The sequence below is a fragment of the Mus caroli genome, unplaced genomic scaffold (assembly GCF_978045245.1).
Source record: "Mus caroli unplaced genomic scaffold, Mus_caroli_1 scaffold_16, whole genome shotgun sequence".
In the NCBI taxonomy this organism is placed as follows: Eukaryota; Metazoa; Chordata; class Mammalia; order Rodentia; family Muridae; genus Mus; species Mus caroli.
In genome coordinates, this window is record NW_028227271.1 from 82,896,358 (window position 1) to 82,923,379 (window position 27,022).

At 35.9% G+C, this 27,022-nt stretch overlaps 1 protein-coding gene across 3 annotated transcripts in view; it reads right to left on the reverse strand.

Moving 5' to 3' along the window:
• Positions 1-27,022, reverse strand: part of Cdh12 (cadherin 12) — a 1,114,520-nt gene that overhangs the window by 63,443 nt on the left and 1,024,055 nt on the right. For all 3 annotated transcript variants that reach the window (XM_029469979.2, XM_029469980.2, XM_085831367.1), the window contains one exon: positions 21,194-21,381. In XM_029469979.2, the coding sequence (XP_029325839.1) occupies positions 21,194-21,381 (188 nt within the window). The remainder of the gene's footprint in view (positions 1-21,193; positions 21,382-27,022) is intronic.

Genomic DNA, 27,022 nt, shown 5'->3' on the forward strand with positions numbered 1-27,022 from the left:
GGTAAGCACACATTTTCAAATATCTGAAAGGTCTTCCTAAGGAGCAAATGTGTTGGAGTAACAAATAAGAATTCAATTGTAATTTATAAGGAAGAAATTCATGATATATGGTATGACATTTGATACTTCCTATCTCTTTACTTTCAACATATTTAGAAAAAGCTGTATTGTATCTTAGAATCAGTTGTCGTGTCTTAGGATGCAGTCCTGTGCACCACCTCCCCGTCATCTCTCTTCCCTGATTTCTCCTACCCATTGAAATGTCTGACATTTGTACGATTATAAGAATTCCTTCCAGACAAGCCTTAAAATTAATTCTTTTACTTTGCAGTAAAAGAATGAATGAATTTGGCTCCCTACCAGTATGTCAGTTTCAAGGTAATGGCCAGAGAAGGGAATTCTACATTCCTTTACCTTTTTTATTATCCATCATTTTTGAAGACAGGCTTGTCTATGGCTTTTATGAACTCTTCACCTAACACAGCTGGCAAAGATTAAGTGGTCAAGTTTAAGAGTTGGGGGTGCATTGGGGAGAACCTGTTTTTACCTAGAGATTTGTTTTGCAACTGAAAACTTACATTAAGCAATGATCATTGTCTTGAAGAAAACCTTTCAGAGAAACATCACAGTAATATACAAGACAGAGCTCCTTTTTGGTGACCCTGACCCTTAAACAATCTCTCCTTAGAAAATGAAGCATCTCAGCAAAAGCTGGTAGAATCAGCAGTTGGCTCTTTCCTTGCATTTAACAAACCACTAATCTTACTGCTATCTTAAATTGGGGATAATGAGCTTCACTTACTAATAATCACAATAAAATGCTAGTATGTAAAAGAAGTACAGATGACATTGACTGGCTTAGAATCTTTGAAAACTGAATATTTCTGAAAAGTTGAGTGAATTTAATTCTCCCACAATAAATAGAAGACCTTCTAACACCATTCACAGGCCATTTGAACATAAAGATTATAGAAGAGAAGGAAAAGGATTGGTAAAACATGGCTTAAGTGAGGAATTCCTGTCTCCTTGGTGAACAATATGTTACTTACCTCAGCTATTTAGTGGGAAAGACAATATTGTAGGGAGCTATGCAATGAGTTCAAAATTGTAATTCTATAAAAATGTACATTTAATATCACCCTAAATTTGAAAGAAGAAGAATTAGGCAAGCTACATTATTATAGTGACTCTTTTTCTTTACATTCTTTTTTGCCTAGGAACAGAATAGCGACAATAATGAAGAGCAGAGTGTGCAGGTGTTTTCTTTCACTTCAGAGGATGTATTACATGTAAATATTTAGGTGACTGATTCCCCAGGGACTCTCAGAGTTCCTGCTTCTACATAATGTTATGTAGAAATGGATGGACTCCATTTATTGATGTTTTTATGAATTTGAAAATCAATATCTCTGGAGGACATAATGCAGATGTGTTTCCACTTATTATTATTTTAATATTCTATTTTTATTATCATTACTAAGTGTTCTCCAAGGGCCCCCAACATCTGTGTTTAGTAGTCCAACACTGAGAGTAGGTATGGCGTGTGAATTTGATAGCATGTCAACAAACAAGGCACTGAGTTTTAATGGAAGACAAATTATACAAATGTAAGTATGGTCCTTAAAATTTTGACATAGAATTGAGCCTCTGACCTAATGGGTGAGGTTTTTTTTTTGTTTTTTGTTTTTTGTTTTTAAGTGATGAAGGCAGCTTGTGGCTGTTTTCTAAGATGTTACTTATGAGGACTTGGGCACTCATAATAAGTAACAAAAAAACAAACTTATAAAGGACATGTATCTTTTCATCAACACAGTAAGGTGAGCACTCTCAAAAACTGTATCCTGCATTAACAGGATTCTGCCATGCAGAGTCTACAAAGTCTTAATCGTCATTAGAAAGGCACATTTTCAAGGAAGCAATAATTAGAAGATGTCATCACCTGAAAAGGAACAGGATGTCTTTGGACAGAGAGTTGGGAACAGATTTATATCATACTAACACAGGATGAAAAGACTTAGAGAATAAACTTTTGTAATGTAAGCTCACTGGTCTGGATGATAAAGATAAGCATTCAGGATGAAGTATGTTTTGAGAAGAAATCACCTCTTTTCATGGATGGGTTTTATGATCAATAATCTCAATTCTAGTTTGGAAGGAAGCAAAGGAGACTATGCATATTCCATAATCACTATGAAAGCACTCAAATCAATATTTCCATAAAATATGATCAAGCTGTGGATAAACCGAAAGTGCCACAGTATGAGGGGAGAATGTCCTTGCAGGGTAAAAATATACTGATACATGGATCTTTGGCAGATTTTCTTTTAACAAAATTGTGATGTATTTCACCATTGTAAGGTGTGTAGTGTGTATGTGCACCTATGAAATATATAAAAACAGAGTTTTCATGTACACTTTTTTCCAAATAAATTATGAAAATTAAGATACACACATTTCACTCAGTTTGTTTCAAAATATGTTCGGTCAAAACTTCTTATTAGAAATTTATTAATTTTCCTATGAAAATATACTGAGTTTCATATTTATTACAATACAGACATGTATTGATAGTCTTAACAAATTAACTTAATTTTTAAAGGGCAATATTCAAATGACTCTAATTAGAGACAATAATTTTAACACGTGTTTAACAATGCAAATCACATCAAGTGCAGAGCTGTGAAAGTCCCCAATACTTCTTTGTACAAATTTCAATTAAAAACTCCTAAATGTAGCAAAAGATTTAGTCAAATATTGGGTTTTGAGTAATATATATATACATATATAATATATTAAATATATATTAATTATTTATGTATTTTACTATATGTGGAAATATCTTTATATTTATATTAAGATATAAATATAGTATACATTTATACTATATTTCATAAAAATACTATATTTATAACTATATATTATAAATATATTATAGTAATATATATATAATCATATAGTACATATAGTAAAAATCATTTACTAACAAAGTTCTTTATCACATGATAGAACGTGTATGCTTTTTAAACTTAAAATTTATATTAAGCTATAGCTTTCTTTTCTGATCTGCTTGTTTTCCATTTGTGAAATCAATACAACTTATTTTTATTATTGTATAATATAATTAACTTTATAGTGCATGTGATTAAAAATAAAAATAAATGTATCTAAATAAATAACAGTTAACAAAAATAAAATACTTCTTTAGCCAATGGAAATTTCACTATTACTGAGGCTATGGAGCACTCTCAAAAAGGGATATCTCATGACTTTCTCCCGAAAGACATAAGAAGCAGCTGAAAGAGTCAAATGCTCTTGTTTGCACACAACCAATGGACAGAAGTAGCTGACCCCTGTTGTTGAATTAGGGAAGGCTAAAAGAAGCTGAGAAGGGTGATCCCGTAGGAGGACGAGCAGTCTCAATTGATCTGGATTCTGGAGATCTCTCAAACACTGGACCACCAAACAGACAGCACACATACAATAGAGGACTTCCGGGTCTGTGTTCATTCAGAGATGATGCACCTAACCCTTAAGAGACTGAAGGCCCCAGGGAGTTTAGAGGTCAGGTGGGGTGGGGTGGGGGCAACCACATGGAGACAGTGAGTGTGGAGAGGATGTGTGGGATGTGGAGCAGTCAGTGGGTGAATCAGGGTTGGGGACCTGGAGTAGAATATGGAGTGTAAAAACTAAATTAAAAAAATATTCTCCATCTAGTGATTGCCATATGCAGGGATCCATCCCATAATCAGCTTCCAAACGCTGACACCATTGCATACACTAGCAAGATTTTGCTGAAAGGACCCAGATATAGCTGTCTCTTGTGAGACTATGCTGGGGCCTAGCAAACACAGAAGTGGATGATCACATTCAGCTATTGGATGGATCACACGGCCCCCAATGGAGGAGCTAGAGAAATTACCCAAGGAGCTAAAGGGAACTGCAACCCTATAGGTGGAACAACAATATGAACTAACCAGTACCCCGGAGCTCTTGACTCTAGCTGCATATGTATCAAAAGATGGCCTAGTCGGCCATCACTGCAAAGAGAGGCCCATTGGACTTGCAAACTCTATATGCCCCAGTACAGGGGAACTCCAGGGCCAAAAAGGGGGAGTGGGTGGGTAGGAGATTTGGGGGGGTGGGTATGGGGGACTTTTGGGATAGCATTGAAAATGTAAACGAGGAAAATACCTAATAAAAAAATAAATTAAAAAAATATTCTATGTACTTTAGTGCTATATTTTTGTTTATTGGGGGGAAAAAACCTACAAATGTGGCGAACTACTTCTAGGGACACAAAATATAATGAGAATCAAATATTTTAAATGTTTGTACCACACGCATCTTAGGAAGCTGAAATGAAATGTTTGCATTTTCAGAAGAAAGTAAGAGTTGGGGAAAAGGATTCATGAAGGCATTTTTCATGCCGTGCTTTCTTTGTAGAATGAATCAAGTACAGAATTGCACTCAGTGGGGTGTAATGAGATGTTACTTCTCTGTGTCTACTGAATATGTCAAAAGTGGCAGCAGAGAAGGTACTCCCTCCTCTATATCTTGCTGGTGTGGAAAGGCAGAATCATATTCATATAGAATGAACAGCTGGAGCTACACACACACACACACACACACACACACACACACACACACATATTTAGAGTAAAAGATAGGGAATGAATGTAGGTGAGAAGGCTGGGAGAAGAGCCAGTGCAAAAGTGGAAATGAAGAACCAAGCAGGCTTATGTCAAAACCTTGGCTGGATAGTGAGTTGGAAGTCTGACCCAGAAGAAACACTGGACAAGCTCAATGACCCAGCTGCAAAGACATGTCCAGAGCATTGAAAGCAGCCTAACAGATTTGCTACATTCATAGTTTAGAAAGGATCAAAAGGAAAGTATAAACAGGACTATTTTTTTCTGTGTGTGTGTGTGTTTACAAGTGTTTTGCACATGCACCTTTCTCTATGTGTCCATATCTGTATGAAGGTATAGGGACATGTACTTAGCATGGAAGACAGAAGTCCATTGCAGATGGCTCTTTATATTGCTTTCCACATTGTTTTTTTAAGGCAGGCTCTTCCTTAAACCTGAACTTCACCAATTTAGCTAGACTTAGCTGGCAACTGAGCAGAAGGGAGCATCCTGAAACCTCCTCCACAGCTTTGACATGATCTCACTGCCCAGGATAGATTTGAAACCAATTAAATGCCAAGTTCTCTATGTAATGAGTCATATACCCAAGTCCAACCATAAACATTTCTATAGAGAGCAGAGATGAAATCATTTGCTACTTTTTTTTTGTATTTCAAATTAAAACTTTAACCCTAAGATAGCAGATAAATCTACACTGAGTGTTTCAACTTATTTATCTGCTTCAACTATATATATATATATATATATATATATATATATATATATATATATATATGTGAATACATGTCTGATTGATTACCATATATATATATATATATATATATATATATATATATATATATATATTATGTGGAGGCTTGAATAGTGCATTGGATCCTGCGTTATTGGAGGTCCTGACAGTTGTGAACTGTCATGTAGGTTCTAGGTCCTTTGGAAGAGTAGATAACACTCTTAACCACTAAGCCATTACCTCACTTTAAATTAAAATGTTTGTTTTTAAACAAAGGCAAAAGCAAGATGATTTAAAACATAAACATATTATTCAGGGACCCCCAAATTATTAACTTTTTCTTTGAAATTACACATCCCAGAGTAGATAAAAAACAAAACAAATAGAAACAAACAAACACAAAAACAAAAAACTATGACTAGAGAAATGGCAGGTGTTTGTGCAAGAGTTTTCACATTCTTGAGTTTTTCCCAAAATGGGCACATGGTGGTGCTATATTGCCAACTAACATGACATGAAAGCTAAGGCATTCAACAGAAAATAAATTTGGTAAGTTACTGATTATTGAGCGAATATAAAGGCCCCAAAGAACCCATTAACACCTGCTTACTATTCCCATAAGCAGCAAATAATCAATCCGATCTCCTATGCTGAAAACCATTTTGCTTTTCATTTAATACTATATTTATGCAAAATTAAATGAAATAATAAGCTAGTCAACATGATTATAGGAATTTTCTATCTTGTAGATTCACTTATTTTATACTAACAAATAATTTTAAAATCTCTAACACTGAAACATTATCGTTTGTTAGTTGGTAAAATGTATATTAATAAAGTAGTACAGAAATACTGGTGAAAATATATATGATATCAAATCAGACTTACAGTCTACATATTCATTCTATTATTGTAATTCCACAAACAGGAAAACCAACAAAAACATTTCTATGAATATATTTGTATTTCAGCTGTGAAAAGATTTAACTTAGTTGTTTCTATTTGTATTGATAATAAATAAATATGCACCTTATTTTCCTTTATCCATTAGCTAATTATTAAAGTATAATTCATGCAGCTTTAAACACACACACACACACATATCAGCTCTAGTTTTCCATGACAATAAGTTTTTATGACATTTTTATTCTTGCTTCATTTTTTCTATTGCTATATTGCTCAAAAATGTATAAGAAGATTTTGATATTCTTAGCCCAGTACAATATGATATGAGGCAAGTCAGTGTCTTTCTTATTTTGTTTTATTTTTTCAAAATATCTTGTTCCTTGAAGAGATTTGTAAACTTTCATGATGTTACTCTGAATTTAAAATGACAGAGAAATGACATTCCGTCTGAGGCTTCATAACATGGTCAGAGTCGAATTTAACAATAAAACAAATAAAAATGCCTGTTTTCATTCTTCTCAGTTCATATAATACTGAGCATCATGTTCATCCACTTATGGCCTTGCTCCTCAGAGGATAAGAAGGAAGTGAAAGAAGTTTAAGTAGAAAGCAAGGACAAGGTAAAAGATAAAACAATAACAAAGTTGTACAGTTCACAGCATGGAACATTCTACAGATTAAAGGGAGATTTTGCAAAAAGAAATAAAAAGTAAATATTGAAAAACCTTATGTCCTTAACCTGCATCTCAAAATCTTTCAGTTCAATTTTTAAAGCAATTCTTTAAAAAGCACTACATATTCATTTCTCAAACAGAGTTTTGACCTTCTCCATAGATTAAAGGTATGTGAAATTTGGCTTTTCTATGAATTTCATTTTTTGCTGAAACCCTTACATTGCATTTCAATTCAGAGATTGTAAAGGAGAAATATCCTAGCCAATTCTAGGGATGCAATTCAAAAACTGCTGTTGTTTCTATAGACACCTGTATTGTTCTGCATTTTCAGCTAACTACTCCTAACCATGACTTCAAAATATTCTACACACACACACACACACACACACACACACACACACAGAGAGAGAGAGAGAGAGAGAGAGAGAGAGAGAGAGAGAGAGAGAGAGAGAGTCATGTATTTGAGTACTTAGTCCAAGGGAGTGGTTCCACTGGACAGACTTTGCTGGAATAAGTGTTGGCTTGGAGTGAGTCACTAGGGATGGACTTGAGGTTTTAAAATCCCAAGTCAGACCCAGTGCCCTGCTCTCTTCCTGCTGCCTGTGGATCAGGATGAAGAAATCTAAGCTACATCTCCAACTCCATGCTGCCTTCATGCTGCCAGGCTCCCTGGTAGTGATAACAATGGACTGACATTCTGGAACTGTAAGAAACCTCCAAATAAATGCATTCTTTTATAAGAGTTAGTATGCCCAGGGTGACTAATAGCAATAGAACATTAACTAAAAAAATTATAAAGAATGATCAGATTGTACTTATGTATTTAGGAACATACATATAACACATACACACAAGTATATGCATGTGTGCATCTGTATATGTGATCTCTGTTTGTATAATAATAACTAATAAATCAACAAGAGTCTATGAATTTGGAAAGGAGCAAGAAGGGCTATCTAGGAAGATTTGAAGACCAAACAAGAAAAGAGAAATTATATGATTAAAGTATAATCTCAAAAATAAAATACTTTGTGGGTAAATGGATGCATATGTATGGCATGTGTATGCATATACATATACACACTAATATATGTAAATATATAGAAAACATAATTATATATTATATAAATATTATATATAATATTGTATATATACCTATATATACATACTTACATATTAGTGTGTGTATGTTCTTTTAGAATATTTTGTGCATGTGGACATGTAAATCATGAATACATGTATGCACAGGCCAGAGACAGATCTAGCCTTTCTTTCAGTCATCTCCACCTTTATGTTTATGAGAGTGTGAGACTGGGTATTTCACTGAACTCAAAGCTTGTCAATTTGATTATGCTCATTTAGGAGTAATCTTCAGGAACTCCAGTCCCATTGCTAGAATTCTAGCATTTTTGCAAGAGTTGGATATCCAAACTCAGGACCTCATGCTTTTGATACAAGTTCTATTCTGACAGAGCTATTCCTCCATATCGAATGTGCTAGGATTTTGAGCAACATATATAAAAGGTACTTTATATGAACTGAGTCAGATCAAACTTCTTTTGTGATCTCCTGCTCCTGGGAAGCAGCCATGTTGATACATGTGGCATAGAGCACTACACAGAGTTTCTACACACAGAGCACTACAGTTTAGAGTTTCTGGGCTAAAATATTGTGCCCACCTCACTTTCCCCAGGTAAATAGACAACAGACCTCGGTCACTTGCTTGACCTTAGCTCTTTTCAACTCTGCATTTCTGAGTTAAATAAGTTTTTCTACAAAGCACATTTCTGTAGATTTATATCACTAAAACATGATAAGTATCCTAAAGGCAACTTGAATTTTAAACATTATTTTCATTGCCATATTTTTTCTTGTTCAAATCAGATTTTTTGAGCAGTATTGGAATGGTACTAGATAAATGGAAACCAATATAAAATCATTCCTTTTGTTTAAAATAATAACAGATAATAAATAAGTATGACATACTATTCAGTTTGAGTTTAACAGAATGTATATAGCACACTAAATGAAATGAGGTATGCATACAATATTCATCTTATGTTTAACAGAGTGTATGTTTTACACTAATTAAATAAGGTATTTTCTTCTGGGATTGGTGTTTCTGTGTGTGTGTGTATGTGTGTGTTAAATACATGGTGGCATGCATATATTCATGTATTAATCACTCAAACCTAAAGTATTCTCATTAGTTAGATATGTGGTTAGGAGTTATAATGTTCCAACTGTCTCTATCACTCAGCTCTGGAGGTACAGGAAATTCTGCCATCCTAGGTTTTCTACGGGTGCTGGGGATCTGAACCCAACAGTGTATAACTGAATGGCAAGCACTACTACCAATGAGGCCCAAAGTTAATTTTTATTACTGTTTTGAACTCAGAGCTCATATTATTGGCCTGATTATGGAAACTATCTATATACCTCAAGTGTATTCAACAAAGTATTATTTTCACACAATATTTCTCATTCTGTTTAAAAATGATATCAAAGCATATATGTTTCAGTATATAGATTTTCCTCATATTTCACTTCATCCAACTTGTCTTCTTATCATAATTTTGTTTCATTTGCTATAGTAAAATACTGTGAAAGAAATACATTCTAAAAAAAAAAAAAAAAAAGAAAAAGAAAAAAAAAGAAAGGCCAGGCACTGAGGGCTCACACCTTTAATCCCTTTAAGCCTTTGGGAGGCAGAGGCAGGCAGATTTCTGAGTTTGAGGCCAGCCTGGTCTACAGAGTGAGTTCCAGGACAGGTAGGGCTGTCTCAAAAAACAAACAAACAAAAACAAACAAACAAAAAACAAAAAAAGGAAGGAATCATTTGTCTTACACATTTAGATTTATTCATATTGTAAAGTCTAGCTAGAATGAAATTTAAGCAAATAGGCATATCCCTCTTCAGTCAAGGATAGATACCAATAAGTAAACACATGTATGCTAGTCCTCAGCTCAGTTTTTCACTCTTACCATGGTATACACGGTATCCATCCATAATATCTGCCTAGGAAATAGTGCCTCCCAGAGTTGGAGTTGGCCAGCTTCCCTAACTTGACTCAATAAATTAATGATGAAAATCCACCATAAGCTTATCCAGAAAAAAACCTAATGTAGACACATTTTTATTGAGAATACAAAATGATTATAGACTGTGTCAAGGTGATGATTAAAATCAACATGACAGAGCCATCTTGGTTCCGGGATTCCCCCTAGACTAGTCTGCACGGGGGGAGAGTGTGGACTGCAGAACCTAACAGCTTCTGGGTCAGGTGGAAGCCACAGAGCTTCTGGGGCAGACCTCATTTCAGACTCGAGTCATCCAAGCACCTTCCCTGCCAAAGGAGAAGTGTCCTATCCACCGGGGAGGGCTTCAACACAGCATCTGGGGGAGCCATCTTGGGTTCCCTGATTCCGCCAAGACTGGTCTGCCCAGATGAGAGTGTGGACTACAGAAGCTACACAGATTCTGAGACAAGCCCTGTTTGAGGCCTTCATCTTCTGCCAGGAGGCAGGTCCAAAGACCAGTTATCTGTATACCTTCCCAGCAAGAGGAGGGCTTGCCAGCAGAGAGTGCTCTAACCACTGAAACTCAGGAGAGAGCTAGTCTCCCAGGATGGCTGATAGAGGCTAACAGAATCACGATCGGTACAAGCTCTAATAAAAGACAACTATAACAACTAACTCGAGAGATTACCAGATGGTGAAAGGCAAACATCTTACTAACAGAAACAAAGACCACTCACTATCATCAGAATGCAGCACTCCGACCTCACCCAGTCCTTAGGACCCCAACACACCCGAAAACTAGACCTGGATTTAAAAGCATATCTCATGATGATGGTAGAGGACATCAAGAAGGACTTTAATAACTCACTTAAAGAAATAAAGGAGAACACTGCTAAAGAGTTTCAAGTCCTTAAAGAAAAACAGGAAAACACATCCAAACAGGGGATGGAAATGAACAAAATCATACTAGACCTAAAAAGGGAAGTAGACACTATAAAGAAAACCCAAAGTGAGGCAATGCTGGAGATAGAAACCCTAGGAAAGGAATCTAGAACCATAAATACGAGCATCAGCAACAGAATACAAGAGATGGAAGAGAGAATCTTAGGTGCAGAAGATTCCATAGAGAACGTTGGCACAACAATCAAAGAAAATGGAAAATGCAAAAAGATCCTAACTCAAAACATCCAGGAAATCCAGACACAATGAGAAGACCAAACCTACGGATAATAGGAGTGGATGAGAATGAAGATTTTCAACTCAAAGGACCAGCAAACATCTTCAACAAAATTATAGAAGAAAACTTCCCAAATCTAAAGAAAGAGATGACCATGAACATACAAGAAGCCTAAAGAACTCCAAATAGACTGAACCAGAAAAGAAATACCTCCTGACACATAATAATCAGAACAACAAATGCACTAAAAAAGATTGAATATTAAGAGCAGTAAGGGAAAAAGGTCAAGTAACATATAAGGGCAGGCCTATCAGAATTACACCAGACTTTTACCAGAGACTATGAAAGTCAGAAGATGCTGGACAGATGTTGTACAGACACTAAAAGAACACAAATGCGAGCCCAGGCTACTATACCCAGCCAAACTTTCAATTACCATAGATGGAGAAACCAAAGTGTTCCAAAACAAAACCAAATTCACACATTATCTTTCCACGGATCCAGCCCTTCAAATGATAATAACAGAAACAAACAAACAAACAAACAAACAAAAAACAAAAAACAAAACAACAACAACAAAAAAAAACCAATACAAGGACAGAAACCATGTCCTAGAAAAAGCAAGAAAGTAATCCTTCAACAAACCTAAAAGAAGACAGGCACAAGAACAGAATGCCAAATTTAGCAACAAAAATAATAGGAAGCAACAATTACTTTTCCTTAATATCTCTTATTATCAATGGACTCAATTCCCCAATGAAAAGACATAGACTAACAGATTGGCTACACAAACAGGACCAAATATTTCGCTGCCTACAGGAAACCCATCTCAGGGAAAAAGACAGATCCTACCTCAGAGTGAAAGGCTGGTAAACAATTTTCCAAGCAAATGGTATGAAGAAACAAGCTGGAGTAGCAATTCTAATATCGAGTAAAATTGACTTCAAACCCAAAGTTATCAAAAAAAAGAAAAGGAGGGACACTTCATACGAATCAAAGGTAAAATCTTCCAGGAGGAACTCTCAATTCTGAATATCTATGTTCCAAATGCAAGGGTAGCCACATTCATTAAAGAGACTTTAGTAAAGTTCAAATCACATATAGCACCTCACAAAATAATAGTGGGAGACTTCAACATACCACTCTCATCAATGGACAGATCATGGAAACAGAAACTAAACAGGGACACAGTGAAACTAACAGAAGTTATGAAACAAATGGATTTATCAGATATCTACAGAACATTTTATCCTAAAACCAAAGGATAAACCTTCAGCACCTCATGGTACCTTCTCGAAAACTGACCATATAACTGGTCACAAAATAGGCCTCAACAGATACAAAAATATTGACATTGCCCCATGGATCCTATAAGATCACCATGGACTAAGGCTGATCTTCAATAACAACATAAATAATAGAAAGCCAACATTCATGTGGAAATTGAACAACAATGAAAACTTGGTCAAGGAAAGAATAAAGAAAGAAATTAAAGACTCTTTAGAGTTTAATGAAAATGAAGCCACAACATACCCTAACTTATGGGACACAATGAAAGCATTTCTAAGAGGAAAACTTATAGCTCTGAGTGCCTCCAAAAAGAAACTAGAGAGAGCACACACTAGCAGCTTGACAACACACCTAAAAGCTCTAGAACAAAAGGAAGAAAATTCACCCAAGAGGAGTAGACAACAGGAAATAATCAAACTCAGGGGCAAAATCAACCAAGTAGAAACAAGAAGAACTATTCAAAGAATCAACCAAATAAGGAGCTGATTCTTTGATAAAATCAACAAGATAGATAAACCCTTAGCCAGACTCACTAGAGGGCACAGGGACAGCATCCTAATTAATAAAATCAGGAATGGAACCGGAGACTTAACAACAGAACCTGAAGAAATCCAAAACACCATCATATCCTTCAAAAAAGGCTATACTCAACAAAACTGGAAAACCTGGATGAAATGAACACATTTCTAGACAGATAACAGGTAACAAAGTTAAATCAGGATTAGGTTAAAAATCTAAACTGTCCTATATCCCCTAAAGAAATAGAAGCAGTCATTAATAGTCTCCAAACCAAAAAAAAGCCCAGAACCAGATGGGTTTAGTGCAGAGTTCTATCAGACCTTCAAAGAAGATCTAATTCTAGTTCTTCACAAACTATTCCACAAAATGGAAGCAGAAGGTACCCTATCCAATTCATTCTATGAAGCCACAATTACTCTGATACCTAAACCACATAAAGACCCAACAAAAATAGAGAACTTCAGACCAATTTCCCTTATGAATAGCGATGCAAAAATACTCAATAAAATTCTCACTACCCGAATCCAAGAGCAAATCAAAACAACCATCCAGCCTGACCAAGTAGGTTTCATGCCAAGGATGCAGGGATGGTTTAATATACAGAAGTCCATCACTGTAATCCAGTATATAAACAAACTCAAAGACAACAACCACATCTCCTTAGATGCAGAGAAAGCATTTGACAAAATCTAACACCCATTCATGATAAAAGTCTTGGAAAGATCAGGAATTCAAGACCCATAGCTAAACATGATAAAAGCAATCTACAGCAAACTAGTAGCCAACATCAAAGTAAATGGTGAGAAGATGGAAGCAATCCCACCAAAATCAGAGATTAGACAAGGCTGCCCACTTTCACCCTACATATTCAACATTGTACTTGAAGTCCTAGCCAGAGTATTTTGATGACAAAAGGATAAAGGGGATACAAATTGGACAGGAAGAAGTCAAAATATCACTTTTTGGAGATGATATGATAGTATATATAAATGACCCTAAAAATTCCAACAGAGAACTCCTAAACCTGATAAACAGCTTCAGTGAAGTAGCTGGATATAAAATTAACTCAAACAAGTCAATGACCGTTCTGTACACAAAGGATAAACAGGCTGAGAAAGAAATTAGGGAAACAACAGCCTTCTCAATAGTCACAAATAATCTAAAATACCTTGGCGTGACTCTAACTAAGGAAGTAAAATATCTATATGATAAAAACTTCAAGTCTCTGAAGAAAGAAATTAAAGAAGATCTCAGAAGATGGAAAGATCTCCAATGCTCATGGATTGACAAGATCAATATAGTAAAAATGGCTATCTTGCCAAAAACAATCTACAGATTCAATGTAATCCCCATCAAAATTCCAACTCAATTCTTCAACGAATTAGAAAAGGCAATCCTCAAATTCACCTGGAATAACAAAAAACCTAGAATAGCAAAAACTCTCCTCAAGGATAAAAGCACCTCTGGTGCAATCACCATGCCTGACCTAAAGCTGTAATACAGAGCATTTGTGATAAAAACTTCATGGTACTGGTATAGCAACAGAAAAGTAGGTCAATGGAAAAGAATTGAAGACCAAGAAATGAACCCACACACCTATGGTCACTTGATCTTTGACAAGGGTGCTGGAACCATCCAGTGGAAAAAAGACAGCATTTTCAACAAATGGTGCTGGCACAACTGGGGGTTATCATGTAGAAGAATGCAAATTAATCCATTCCTATCTCCTTGTACTAAGGACAAATCTAAGTGGATCAAGGAACTCCACTTAAAAACAGAGACAGTGAAGCTTATTGAGGAGAAAGTGGGAAAAAGCCTCAAAGATATGGGCCCAGTGGAAAAAGTCCTGAATAGAACAGCAATGGCTTGCACTGTAAGATTGAGAACTGACAAATGGGACCTCATAAAATTGCAAAGCTTCTGTAAGGCAAAAGACAACGTCAATAAGACAAAAAAGGCCACCAACAGATTGGGAAAGGATCTTTACCTATCCTAAATCAGATAGGGGACTAATATCCAATATATATAAAGAACTCAAGAAGATGGACTTCTAAAAATCAAAGATCCCCATTAAAAAATGAGGCTCAGAGCTAAAAAATGAATTCTTAGCTGAGGAATACTGAATGGCTGAGAAGCACCTGAAAAAATGTTCAGCATCCTTAATCGTCAGGTAAATGCAAATCAAAACAACCCTGAGATTCCACCTCACACTGGCCAGAATGACTAAGATAAAAAATTCAGGTGACAGCAGATGCTGGCGAGGATATGGAGAAAGAGGAACACTCTTCCATTGTTGGTGGAATTGCAAGCTTGTACAACCATTCTGGAAATCAGTCTGAAGGTTCCTCAGAAAATTGGACATAGTACTACCGAAGGATCCCGCAATACCTCTCCTGGGCATATATCCAGAAGATGTTCCAACTGGTAAGAAGGACACATGCTCAACTATGTTCATAGCTGCCTTATTTGTAATAGCCAGAAGCTTTAAAGAACCCAGATGCCCCTCAACAAAGGAATGGATACAGAAAATGTGGTACATTTACACAATGTAGTACTACTCAGCTTTAAAAAAAAAATGAATTTATGAAATTCATAGGCAAATGGATGGACCTGGTGGGCATCATCCTGAGTGAGGTAACCCAATCACAAAAGAACTCACATTATATATACTCACTGATAAGTGGATATTAGCCCAGGAACTTAGAATACACAAGGAACAAGATACAATTTGCAAGACACATGAAACTCAAGAAGAACGAAGACGAAAGCATGGACAAGCCGGGCGTGGTGGCGCACGCCTTTAATCCCAGCACTCGGGAGGCAGAGGCAGGCGGATTTCTGAGTTCGAGGCCAGCCTGGTCTACAAAGTGAGTTCCAGGACAGCCAAGGCTATACAGAAAAACCCTGTCTCGAAAAACCAAAAAAAAAAAAAAAAAAAAAAAAAAAAAAAAAAAAAAAGAAAGCATGGACACTTTGCTCCTTCTTAGAATTGGGAACAAAACACCCATGGAAGGAGTTTCAGAGACAAAGATTGGAGCTGAGACAAAAGGATGGCCCATCTAGAGACTGACATACCCGGGGATCCATCCCATAATCAGCCCCCAAATGCTGACACCATTGCACACACTAGCAAGATGTTGCTGAAAGGACCCTGATATAGCTGTCTCTTGCGTGGATATGCTGGGGTCTAGCAAACACAGAAGTGGATGCTCACAGTCAGCTATTAGATGGATCACAGGGCCCCCAGTGGAGGAGCTAGAGAAAGTACCCTAGGAGCTAAAGGCATCTGCAACCCTATAGGTGGAACAACAATATGAACTAACCAGAACCCCCAGAGTTCATGTCTCTGGCTGCATAAGTACCAGAAGATGACCTAGTTGGCCATCAGTGGAAAGAGATGTCCATTGGTCTTGCAAACTTTATATGCCTAAGTATAGGGGAACGCCAGGGCCAAGAAGTGGGAGTGGGGGGAAGTGGGGGAAGGATATGGAGGACTTATGGGGTAGCATTGGAAATGTAAATGAAGAAAATACCTAATTAATAAAAAAATCAACATGACTACTTGCTTTGTCATGTCATTCAAGATTGTGCTTTAAACCATAACCTTAGTACTCTTATTATATCAAATAAAAGGAAGCAAAACTTTAAAAGTCCCTTCGTCATAAAAAAATTATCACACTTCATAATCCTGAAAATTACATGTTACTAAACAAGAAATGTAAATGCCAAATTGCTTCAAACCCTTCAGAAATGTTAATGTCAATCCTGCTACAAACCCTTCAATCTGTAATGCTAAACTGCCTCCATGATATGTTAGTGCCAGAACGGAACAGATACTATGGGATATCCAATAACTATTTGTTTGGGATTAAGTCATACTCCATGTGATAGAACCTTTACTTGACACTGCTCCATTTTCCAAGAACATGAGACTAGATAGCCTATGGTTCTAAAGGAATACAACAATAAAATGACTCTAAGCAATATCCTACTATACCCTTGGATCAGTATCTCACTCATCTATCAATAGAGAAGCTTCCTTCTGAAGTAGATAGGAACTAATACACATACCCACGAACAGAGAATGAACAGAGTCAGAGATCTTGTAATACTTGGTACGAAGTGGGATATATTTAGCTAATCCCTCTGTTCATGGATCAGGGAATGACATGGAAGGGAAGGAAATAGGCTATAAGTGCTAGAGGGAATGAGTGTGACCAAGGAAAGAGTATCTGCAGAAATAAGAGATCTAACACACTTGTGAAATCACAGACATTATGACAGCATGCACATAACCTGTAAAGATCCAAACCAGACAGGGCCCCAGTGCTGAGCTGGCATAGGAGATGTGCATTCCCAACCCCACGGAAGAATTTATTTTCAATTAACAACCATTTGGAAAGGAAAAAAATTAGTTTTCCAATGGAGTCTCACTGGATCAAACCTAAGGAAAAGCTCCAAGCCAATCAGTAGTTAGTCAACAAAAAGTAAATTGTATGGTACTTATGGATTGTCTCATACAGTTTTGATTATATATATATATATATATATATATATATATATATATATATAATCTTACTGGACTTTTACACATATAATATGGTTTCCACTTTTGCATTTTAGGTGTTTTGTGTGGGAGATTTTTGGTGTTGGAAGTGTGTGTATATGAATGGGGGTGTATGGTTCGGTCTGTGTGTAGGGAGGTGTACATTTGTGTATGGGTGTATGTTTCTGTGTATCAGTGTGCATGTTTCTCTGTGGACATGTGTGTACTTGTCCTGCTCTTTCTTTGTTGCTTTTTGTTATTATTTCTTCATATGTTCATTTTGTTATCATTTTATGCATTCTTTTTGTTTGCCTCTTTTCTAAAAAAGATAAAGAATATGTGGACTTGGATATGTGGGCAGTTTAGAAGAAATTTGGAAGGAGATAGGAGGGGAGGGTATGACCAAAATATATTATAGGCAAATAAGTTTACTTTGAATAAAAAAATTTGTATAGTGTTTCAACATCTCTTCATTATAAGCCACTATGAAATAAAATAAAACAATCACATACTTGCAACTTATTATAGCACAGAATGATCATTGTATTTCAAATTGGAAGAACTGGACAACTGTAATAAATAATTATCCCAAACTGAAATAAAAATCCACGTGGAAAAACATCAGATCTTGAATCTACATGTCCTTTAACTGGAGCCTGTAATGTAATTTCCTAGGTTTCAAAGGCTTAGCCTGTACCATCGGTACTTCCACTCTTACACCCGAAGCACAAACAGCTTGTTCCACTCCATGCCTGCAACTCTGCATGGTAGATCACCGAAAGTACTGGCATTTCCTATTCTGCTGTTTCAACTACAGTTTAGACTTCATCTTTACAGCTGATTTCAATAACTTCTGAAGTGCCTGTGCTAGCTAGATTTATGTCAACATGACACAAACTAGAGTTATCTGAAACAGGAAACTTCAACTATGAAAATGATGTTCTAAGGTCCAGCTCTAAGACATCTTAATTAAAGTGGAAGGGCTAAGGCCATTGGGAGAGGCGCCATCCCCTCTTCCAATGATGAGCAGTTATGTTGAAGTGAAAGCAAAATAAACTCTTTCCTACCCAATTTGCATTTGATCACAGAATTTCATCACCAGAATAGAAATAAAAGCAAAACAAACAAACAGTGCCTTTCTATAGGGATTCCAATTTAGCCACAGTGCATAGCCTCATCTGTTCTCTATAACACCGTAAACGTGTTTCTTTGTGTTCAAAACAAGTCCCACGTGGATTATGTTTTCAAGTTATCTTGTCAGATCAAGATGTATCCCAGGCCCTGCATTAGCTTTTGAGTGCTGACATGAAGCATATGACTAATGCCCAGTGCAGACCACCAGATTTCTCTTTAATGATGCTAATCTCCCTTTAAAAAAATCTTCTTTTTCTTTTTTATTTTCTTTATTTACATTTCAAATACTATACCCTTTCCTGGTTTCGCACTCCCTGAAACTCCCTATCCCATGTCCTAACCCCCTGCTTCTATGAGCATGTTACCCTACCCACCCTCCCACCCACTCCAGTCTCCATGCCCTCAAATTCCCCTACACTGGGACATCCATTGGGCCACACAGGACCAAGGGTCTCTCCTCCCATTGATGCCTTACAAGGCTATCCTCTGCTACATGAGTGGGTGGAGCCATGGGGCCCTCCATCTGTACTCCTTGGTTGGTGTCTTAGCCCTGTGAGCTCTGGGGGTTCTAGTTGGTTGATTTTGTGGGTGGGACCATCCCTGGGCTGATAGTCTTGGGTTCTGTAAGACAGCAGGCTGAGCAAGCCATTGGAGGCAAGCCAGTAAAGAACATCCCTCCATGGCCTCTGCATAGGCTTCCTGACCTTCTAGAGTTCCACTCCTGACTTCCTTGGTGATGAACAACAGTATGGAAGTGTAAGCCAAATAAACCCTTTCCTCCCCAAATTGCTGCTTGGTAATGATGTTTGTGCAGGAATAGAAACCCTGATTAAGATACAGAGCTTTAGGGCAAATATCCACTTATCAGTGAGTGCATACAATATGTGTTCTTTTGTGATTGTGTTACTTTACTCAGGATGATATTTTCTAATTCCATCCACTTGCCTAAGAATTTTATGAAGTTGTTTTTAATAGTTGAGTAGTATTCCATTGTGTAAATATACATTATCTGTATCCATTCCTCTGTTGAAGGACAGCTGGGTTCATTCCAGCTTCGGGCTATTATAAATAAGGCTGCTATGAACACAGTGGAGCATGTGTCCTTAATACATATTGGAGCATCTTCTGGGTATATGCCCAGGAGTGGTATAGGTGGATCCTTAGATAATACTATGTCCAATTTTCTGAGGAACAGCCAAACTGATTTCCATATGCTAATCTCCTTAACAGCTACAAATATTTTGTTGGCTTCACTCTCCTTCCCCAAACTTTAAGCTTGTTTTCACACCTTTGCATCCTCAAAACCCATAAGTCCTTAATCTTTACATTCATATTCCCTCATATTCTTAGAACAAGACACAGCAAAGCCAGATTCCTAGACAAACTACCACAGATCACCTCTTGCCCAATTCCAGATATAGCTCATCCTCCTTTCTGAAAGCTCATAAACCATGGTGTAACTGTCTGGAATTCCCTAGGCATCCCTTTTCAAGCTTTGCCTAGAACAGCCATTTAAACCCTGCTTTAGGCATACAATGGCTGCCCTAGGCTAAAGTTCCAAAGTTTTCACAATTCTTCCCACTATTTCTTTTTACATATTAAACTCTTTATATTTTGGGTTACCATAACCAAAATTCTACTTTGTACTAATTTCTTTCTTAATTATGCTCCTATAACATAGTTACTTTTTCATAGGTTTCCATGATTCTGATGAAATGTCATGACAGAAAATATGTTAGCAAAAGAGTTTATTTGGATTACAATTACAGGCTAAATCCATCTGTGCAAGCTAGTCAAAACAGAACCCCTGAAGCATCTGGTCAGAAAATATCCACAGTCAAGAGCACGACCAACACCCCATCTTCTCTTCTTACTTATTTATCGTTCTAACTTCTACTTCTTAAACTTTCCTACTTATAGATTCCCTTATAACTTTCTTATTATACTAAATCTTTTATTAATATTCACCTTAATGCAAATTCTTTGAATATGGGAAGAATGAAGCCATATTCCTGGTCAAAATACAGCACACATCACTGCTTGCCCAATTCCAGACATAGTTCCTTGTCCTTAGTGAAAACTCTTAAGTCAAGTCTTAACTTTCCTCACTTCTTCAGCATTATTCTCCATCAAGCTTTGACTAGAATAGCAAATTAAACTCTGCTTCTAGCATTCAATGACTTTGCTACGTTACATCTTATGTGTCCGAGTTAGTATTCTTTTAAAATGACATCAGCTCTTACCTAAAATGTGAATTACATATTAATATTTTCTAAGTAACCACAAATTTAATCATTTCAACCACATTAGTGTAATCAATTGCCTCTACACCTCATTTAAAATGTAACCTTAACATTATGAAGAAATTTATAATGTCATTTGGCAAACTAAGAAGCCTTTATGTTGTGTTGAAGGTGTACAGTATACACATAGAAATACATTGTGTGAGTTCACAATTAAATTATTGCTATTTGATGAGAAAGGTAGCTATCACTGTCTCTGCTTTTTTTTTTAATTTGCCAACTGTCCAAAAATTAGTCTATGTACCTTTTTCAATTTGATGATTCCTTCTTGTGTATCCTCATCTGTGACAATGTCAAACAAATTTCCCCCATCTCCTGGGACAATGTTGTATTCAATTTCTGCATTTTTTCCAAAATCAGGATCTACTGCTCTTATTCTTCCAATAGCTGAGCCAACAGGGGAAGACTCGGGAACTTTCAGATGGAAGATGCCTGATAAGAGATACATAATTTATAAAGCAGAAGAATCAGTGAAGCATATAGAAAAAAACCACCCTGCTTTAAAATATAGATATAAAAAGCAAGTCAAACTTAGAACTTTGTAATATAAAATGAAAGGCAATTTATTGACAGTTTATTGATTGTGATTATATGGAATTGCCTCACAATTCACTTCAGAATGTCCTGATGGAGAACTTTAACTGAGCAAAAGGAGAAATACAGCATAATCAATCACAATTACTTTAAGAAAAATTCATATGCCAATTCTATTTAAGTGGATTAAATATTAAATATGATCTTACAAGCATTCCTAATCAATATCACAGAGAAATCAATACCAATGAAATAATATAGGATGCAAAACTTATAAAAAACATAAATACATGACTACATATATAAATTTCTCACTGGAGTGTCCATTATAAAACTTATATTTTGATACTTTTAATGAGTTAAGTTTGTCTTTTCAAGAATAATAAATTCAATCAAAAATAGTTTTAACTATATATAGTCTCAATATTCTAATTCATGGTCATGTTAAATACACAATACAATATGAGACTTGAAGGGGTTTTAATATGTACTAACTTGACACCCTAAAAATTCTTTTATATATTATTGAAATCAATATATCAATTTAATACCCTATTACTTTTAATATTAACAACAGAGGAAAATTATTATTTCTACCACCAGGTGGAGCACTAATATTACTGCAAAATTGATAAGTAAAATAATGTAAAACCTACAAAATGTATGACTACAAAAATTGTATTATAAATATAATTTTGGCAAATTAAAAATTTTGGATTTTCAAATAATATCACCTATATGTCATATACAATAGTAGTATGTCACATAATATATATTTTACTGAAGTTCTGTGCATTGCCTCTAAGCTCATATTAGTATTCTAGTCTTTTTTCTATTCAAGTGACAGTAACAAAAGTACAAGAATGGAAAGATAAAATGAAACAGAGTAGTCAAATCCTTATTTTGTTACTGGCATTCCAATTTCAAACTACATTAATAGACGTTGAACAGATCTTATCCATGAATGAAACCCTTACTGTCACAGATTTCATTTGGAGTTTCTATTTGCATCAGTGAACTCAATGCTAGGGACATAATCCGCATGCTTATTGTATGATGGCCTTCATTTTATAAATTATACATTAGGAAGTATGAATGAACATGCAAAATTTCACTTCCTTTTGCTTCCTAGTTCCTTATATTTTAGGAAATACAAATTCCTTGAGCTTCAAAACGTGCTAATTTCTAGCCTAGGATATCTACACTTTGCCTTTTTAAAATGTTTTGCACAGTAAACATTTCTACAATAGAATATATATTTAGTTTTATATGTTTAGACATCCTCCCAATGTAAAATATGCCACTATGTCATACATTATTATTTGTCTCTCAAATTACACAAAACTTTTTAAAGATTTATTTATTATGAAGATTTATTAATTGTTAAACATTGGAATATATAGTCGTTGTCTTCAGACATGCCAGAAGGGGGCATTGGATCCCATTACAGATGCTTGTGAACCACCATGTGGTTGGGAACTGAACTCAGGACCTCTGAAAGAGCAGCCATAACTGTTCTTAACCACTGAGCCATCTCTCCAGCCCCACACTATTAAGGGAGTGTAAATTAAAGCAAGTAGGCAAAATGAAACAATTAAAGGACGGTTGACAAGTTGGGCTATTTTCCCTTCAGGATAAAAGCCGATATTCAAGTACAGCCAACATTCTGTAGCCAAAAGAGGGGAAAGGAGGGCTACCAGGCTTTGTCAACTACTTTCTGAAAGAAAATGAGGACATGTCTGTAAGTAGGTATGATTGAAGACAATGGTTCATCTTAGACATCTGGAAGGGTCTAGAGTGAGCCCAGCCATTAGAGGAGAGCTGGGTAGCTAGAAAGAAAGAGAAAAGGGTTGTAATAAGGTTTTAAGTATACCAAGAGAGGAACAGAGGACCAAGAGGCTAATAGTCAAAAAGGGCTAAATTTACAATGGTACAGAAGGAACGGAAAGGGAAAAAGGGAAGGGAAGGGAAAGGAAGGGAAGGGAAGAAGGAAAAGAAGCCATTTCCCTGAGTTGGAGGGGTTTAGTTTAGGAGGTGGGATAAGAAATGCTGAAAGTTCCACAGATTTAACTGATCCTGGAAGAGCTGGCCAGCAACAGGTTGCTATATTAAACAGGCACCTCAGTCATTTGTCAAGGTTCCTGTTAGAACCTATAGTGGAAAAAAAAATCTATCTTAACTCATATGTTACAACAAAGTTCTACTCAGCAATACTTGAGATATCAGAAAGTACAAGTTACTTGAATTTTCCATCAGTATGTCAAGAAGTATAAAACCATAGGTATTTAAGGTATACTAAACTTCTCAGAGACAAAACACAGGGCAAAATATAAAGCTCAGAGTATGGGCTAATTTTCCTCATTTTATTTTTAATATCAAATATGAATGTTAATTAGTCCATGATTGAAATCATGTCCCTGTCTGAATAATTGTAATTTAGATGAATAATCTGAAGACACACGAAATCCTTTGAACTGAAGGATGAACAGATGGACTGTGACTGCCTGGCCTATCAGGAATATTGGCAACATTCTTGAGAATTCCCCCATAAGACAAAGAAATGAAGGTCTCCGCTGAACAACCCACTATAAATCCTCTGCTGTTCAGATATAGAGAATTATTGCTAAATGCACTGAGTGAATGGCTGACAGTCAATCTGAGAGCAATGAGGAGCCATGGCATGTACTGGATTTCATTAGAGACAGTGCCTAACAGGGAGGGCACAGTGGGAGTGTGTCTGCTGGAGGGCAGGGCAATGTCCTGATGAGACTTTGAAGATAGGGGACTATAATTCAAAGGCCATGGAGTATTCCTGCATATACTTTACCATCCACACATGGAGAGTAGCTTCAAATTAGAAAAGCTAAAATCATTTTTTTGGAAGTAACTATACAGCGACATGACAGTCTGAAGTCGTATGTAAGCGATGATAGTTAACGAAGGTGAATTGTCATAATTGAGGCATTTCAATATGTGTGGGATGCGGACATTTTAAATTTGGAAAGGTAGTCTAAAGGCCATCAGGAAATTCAGACGATTGATGAAATGGCTTCTTTTATAAGGCAATATGCTGAGATACGAATTTTCTGGTTTATAGAGTACCATTTTATGAGGCCAATAGCAGCAAACATGAAGACAGCTATTCTTTGCAGCACTCTATCAATATAAGCTATGTTGTCAGAGCAGTTCTTTCTGAAGATTGTTCACATTGGGATGTCCAAAATCCAATTATTATCTTGTGGCAGTGGGAAAATTTGTGATGAATTGGAATAGTTTCACTTTTCATCAGTGATTGACTTCATACTATGCCCTCAGTGGCACGCTTCAGAATTAAGAAATAATTGATGTAAAGCAGTGGCTAGTGTGTTCCATGTTCCTTCACTGAGCTTTTAGTGTCTATAAAACACAACATCACAGGACAGTGGCGTTTCTGATCTTTCCATATCAGGCATATACTTTTATTGAGTTAGGATGCATGTATGTTCATTAAGACAAGTATATTACAAAAAAAAAATACTGCATGTGATGTTAAACTTTATTGAACATGAAAGAAGTCAGTGAGCGTGTACATTTGTCATGTCAAGTTGTTTAGGCTTCATCCGTTTATTTCCAATGACTTGGCATTTTATCATTGCTAGAATCTCAACCGCAATAAAGCTGAGGTCATTTCGATTAATTTAAAACTCTGAAGCAATGTACCACTGTGCCAAAGCTAGATCAGCATGACATACAGCATAATTACACGGCCATCATTCCAAGTCACCTTATTTTGATGTGTAGGAAGCAACTGAATGGCCCTACCTGTACAACCCAGGCTAAGAAATGAAAGCAGGGACAGGAGGGTTTTTTTCCAAGTCAAAAAATACATATGTACATTTTTATCAGGTATACACATTATGATTAACAGCATCATCATTTCCCTGAGAAACAGAGAAAATGGTATGAAGATTATGTGGAATTCCAGTGATTGATTCTGTAATTTCTTACAGACAATGCTCTGTTATTTCCACTGCAATACACATAGCTGCTAGCTATAGTTAATTCACATTCTTTCAGTGACTATGCCATCTGAAAAATTATAGTTTGATTGTGTGTATTATTACAACTGATTCTGTTTGGGAGGGGAGACATAAGACTCTATGGACAAACCTATAGCTTTCTTTCATTATCTTCTTCAAGAAAACTATCACATATAAACGAAGGAAATGATATATATGTTGAAGTATATTCCTACATAATTAAATCAAATTATAATGCTGGTAATTGCATAAGTACTTGGTTTATAAAACTTTTAGAAAAAAAAACTGAATAGATGAATTATAGAATACCATAATAACTTTTGGCAAAATGATTAGTTTAATAATCAACGTATTCTTTCCAAAAATAGCATGTTTATAAAAAAAATAGCATTTCAAAATTCAACTGTACTTAGAATTCAACTATCCTTATACCAAAGATTTGAAGCCTTCCAGGACAATATAAATCATAGGAAAATACTAAGAGAGAGAATTATTTGTCTGGGACTAAAGGAAGTGCTCGTCTAGAACAGAAAAGGCATTGTTTTTAGTCTCCAGTGATTAAAATTAAACTAAATTGAAGCAAATAAAAATAAAATAAAATGTAAATACTTGAGTGTTGGCAAAGCTTAAAATATTTAACTTAATATTGACAAAACAATTAATTTTCAGATATTAAAAACATGGTAATTGTATTTGAGTATGATATTAGGTGATACATAGCTAATGAACATTTCATTAAGTGATTGAATTTAGACATTGCTCCGTTGATAACCCTCCATTGTCCCAGAGACATACTATCTAATTGTATATAAAGATAAAATGGCTTTGGTTCTCTGCCTTTTTGTTATTATTTAGGCAATATGTCTGCAAGCTCTAGGAAACACCTATGGAGATGTGGAACTATGAAATTGTTGGGAGAGTTATGAAAAGTTTTACCTAACATAAAATATTTATGGAGAATTATCTGATTTCTTTATTGCTATACATAAATACATACTGGTGGCACTTATGACCTCATAGCATGCATAATTAAGCATTCTCATTCCATGGAACTAAAATGACATGGATGTTCTAAGGACGGTTGATATTGCAATTCAATTTTTATATCATGTATACTGACAATGTGAGCTGAGTCGTTGTAGCATTGGTCCTATATGATCATCTAATGGAACACATTCCAAAATAAGCCAGATGACAAGGGGATATGATCACAGATCCCTGCCCCACATGTGTTGTGAGCTGTCAAGCCTGATATTAGAAGGCCTCCTATATACTAGTAACTCCACGGACTTCTTTATGTTCCTTTGATTCCCAACTAAACTACAGGGCTTTCATTTCAATATTATGTTATTCAGAAAACTACATCTTTTGCCATGCCCTGGTAATTTGACATACCATGGTAATTTGACCAAAGCTAACCTTTTTTTTTTTTTCAAGACAGGGTTTCTCTGTGTAGCCCTGGCTGTCCTGGAACTCACTTTGTAGACCAGGCTGGCCTCGAACTCAGAAATCCACCTGCC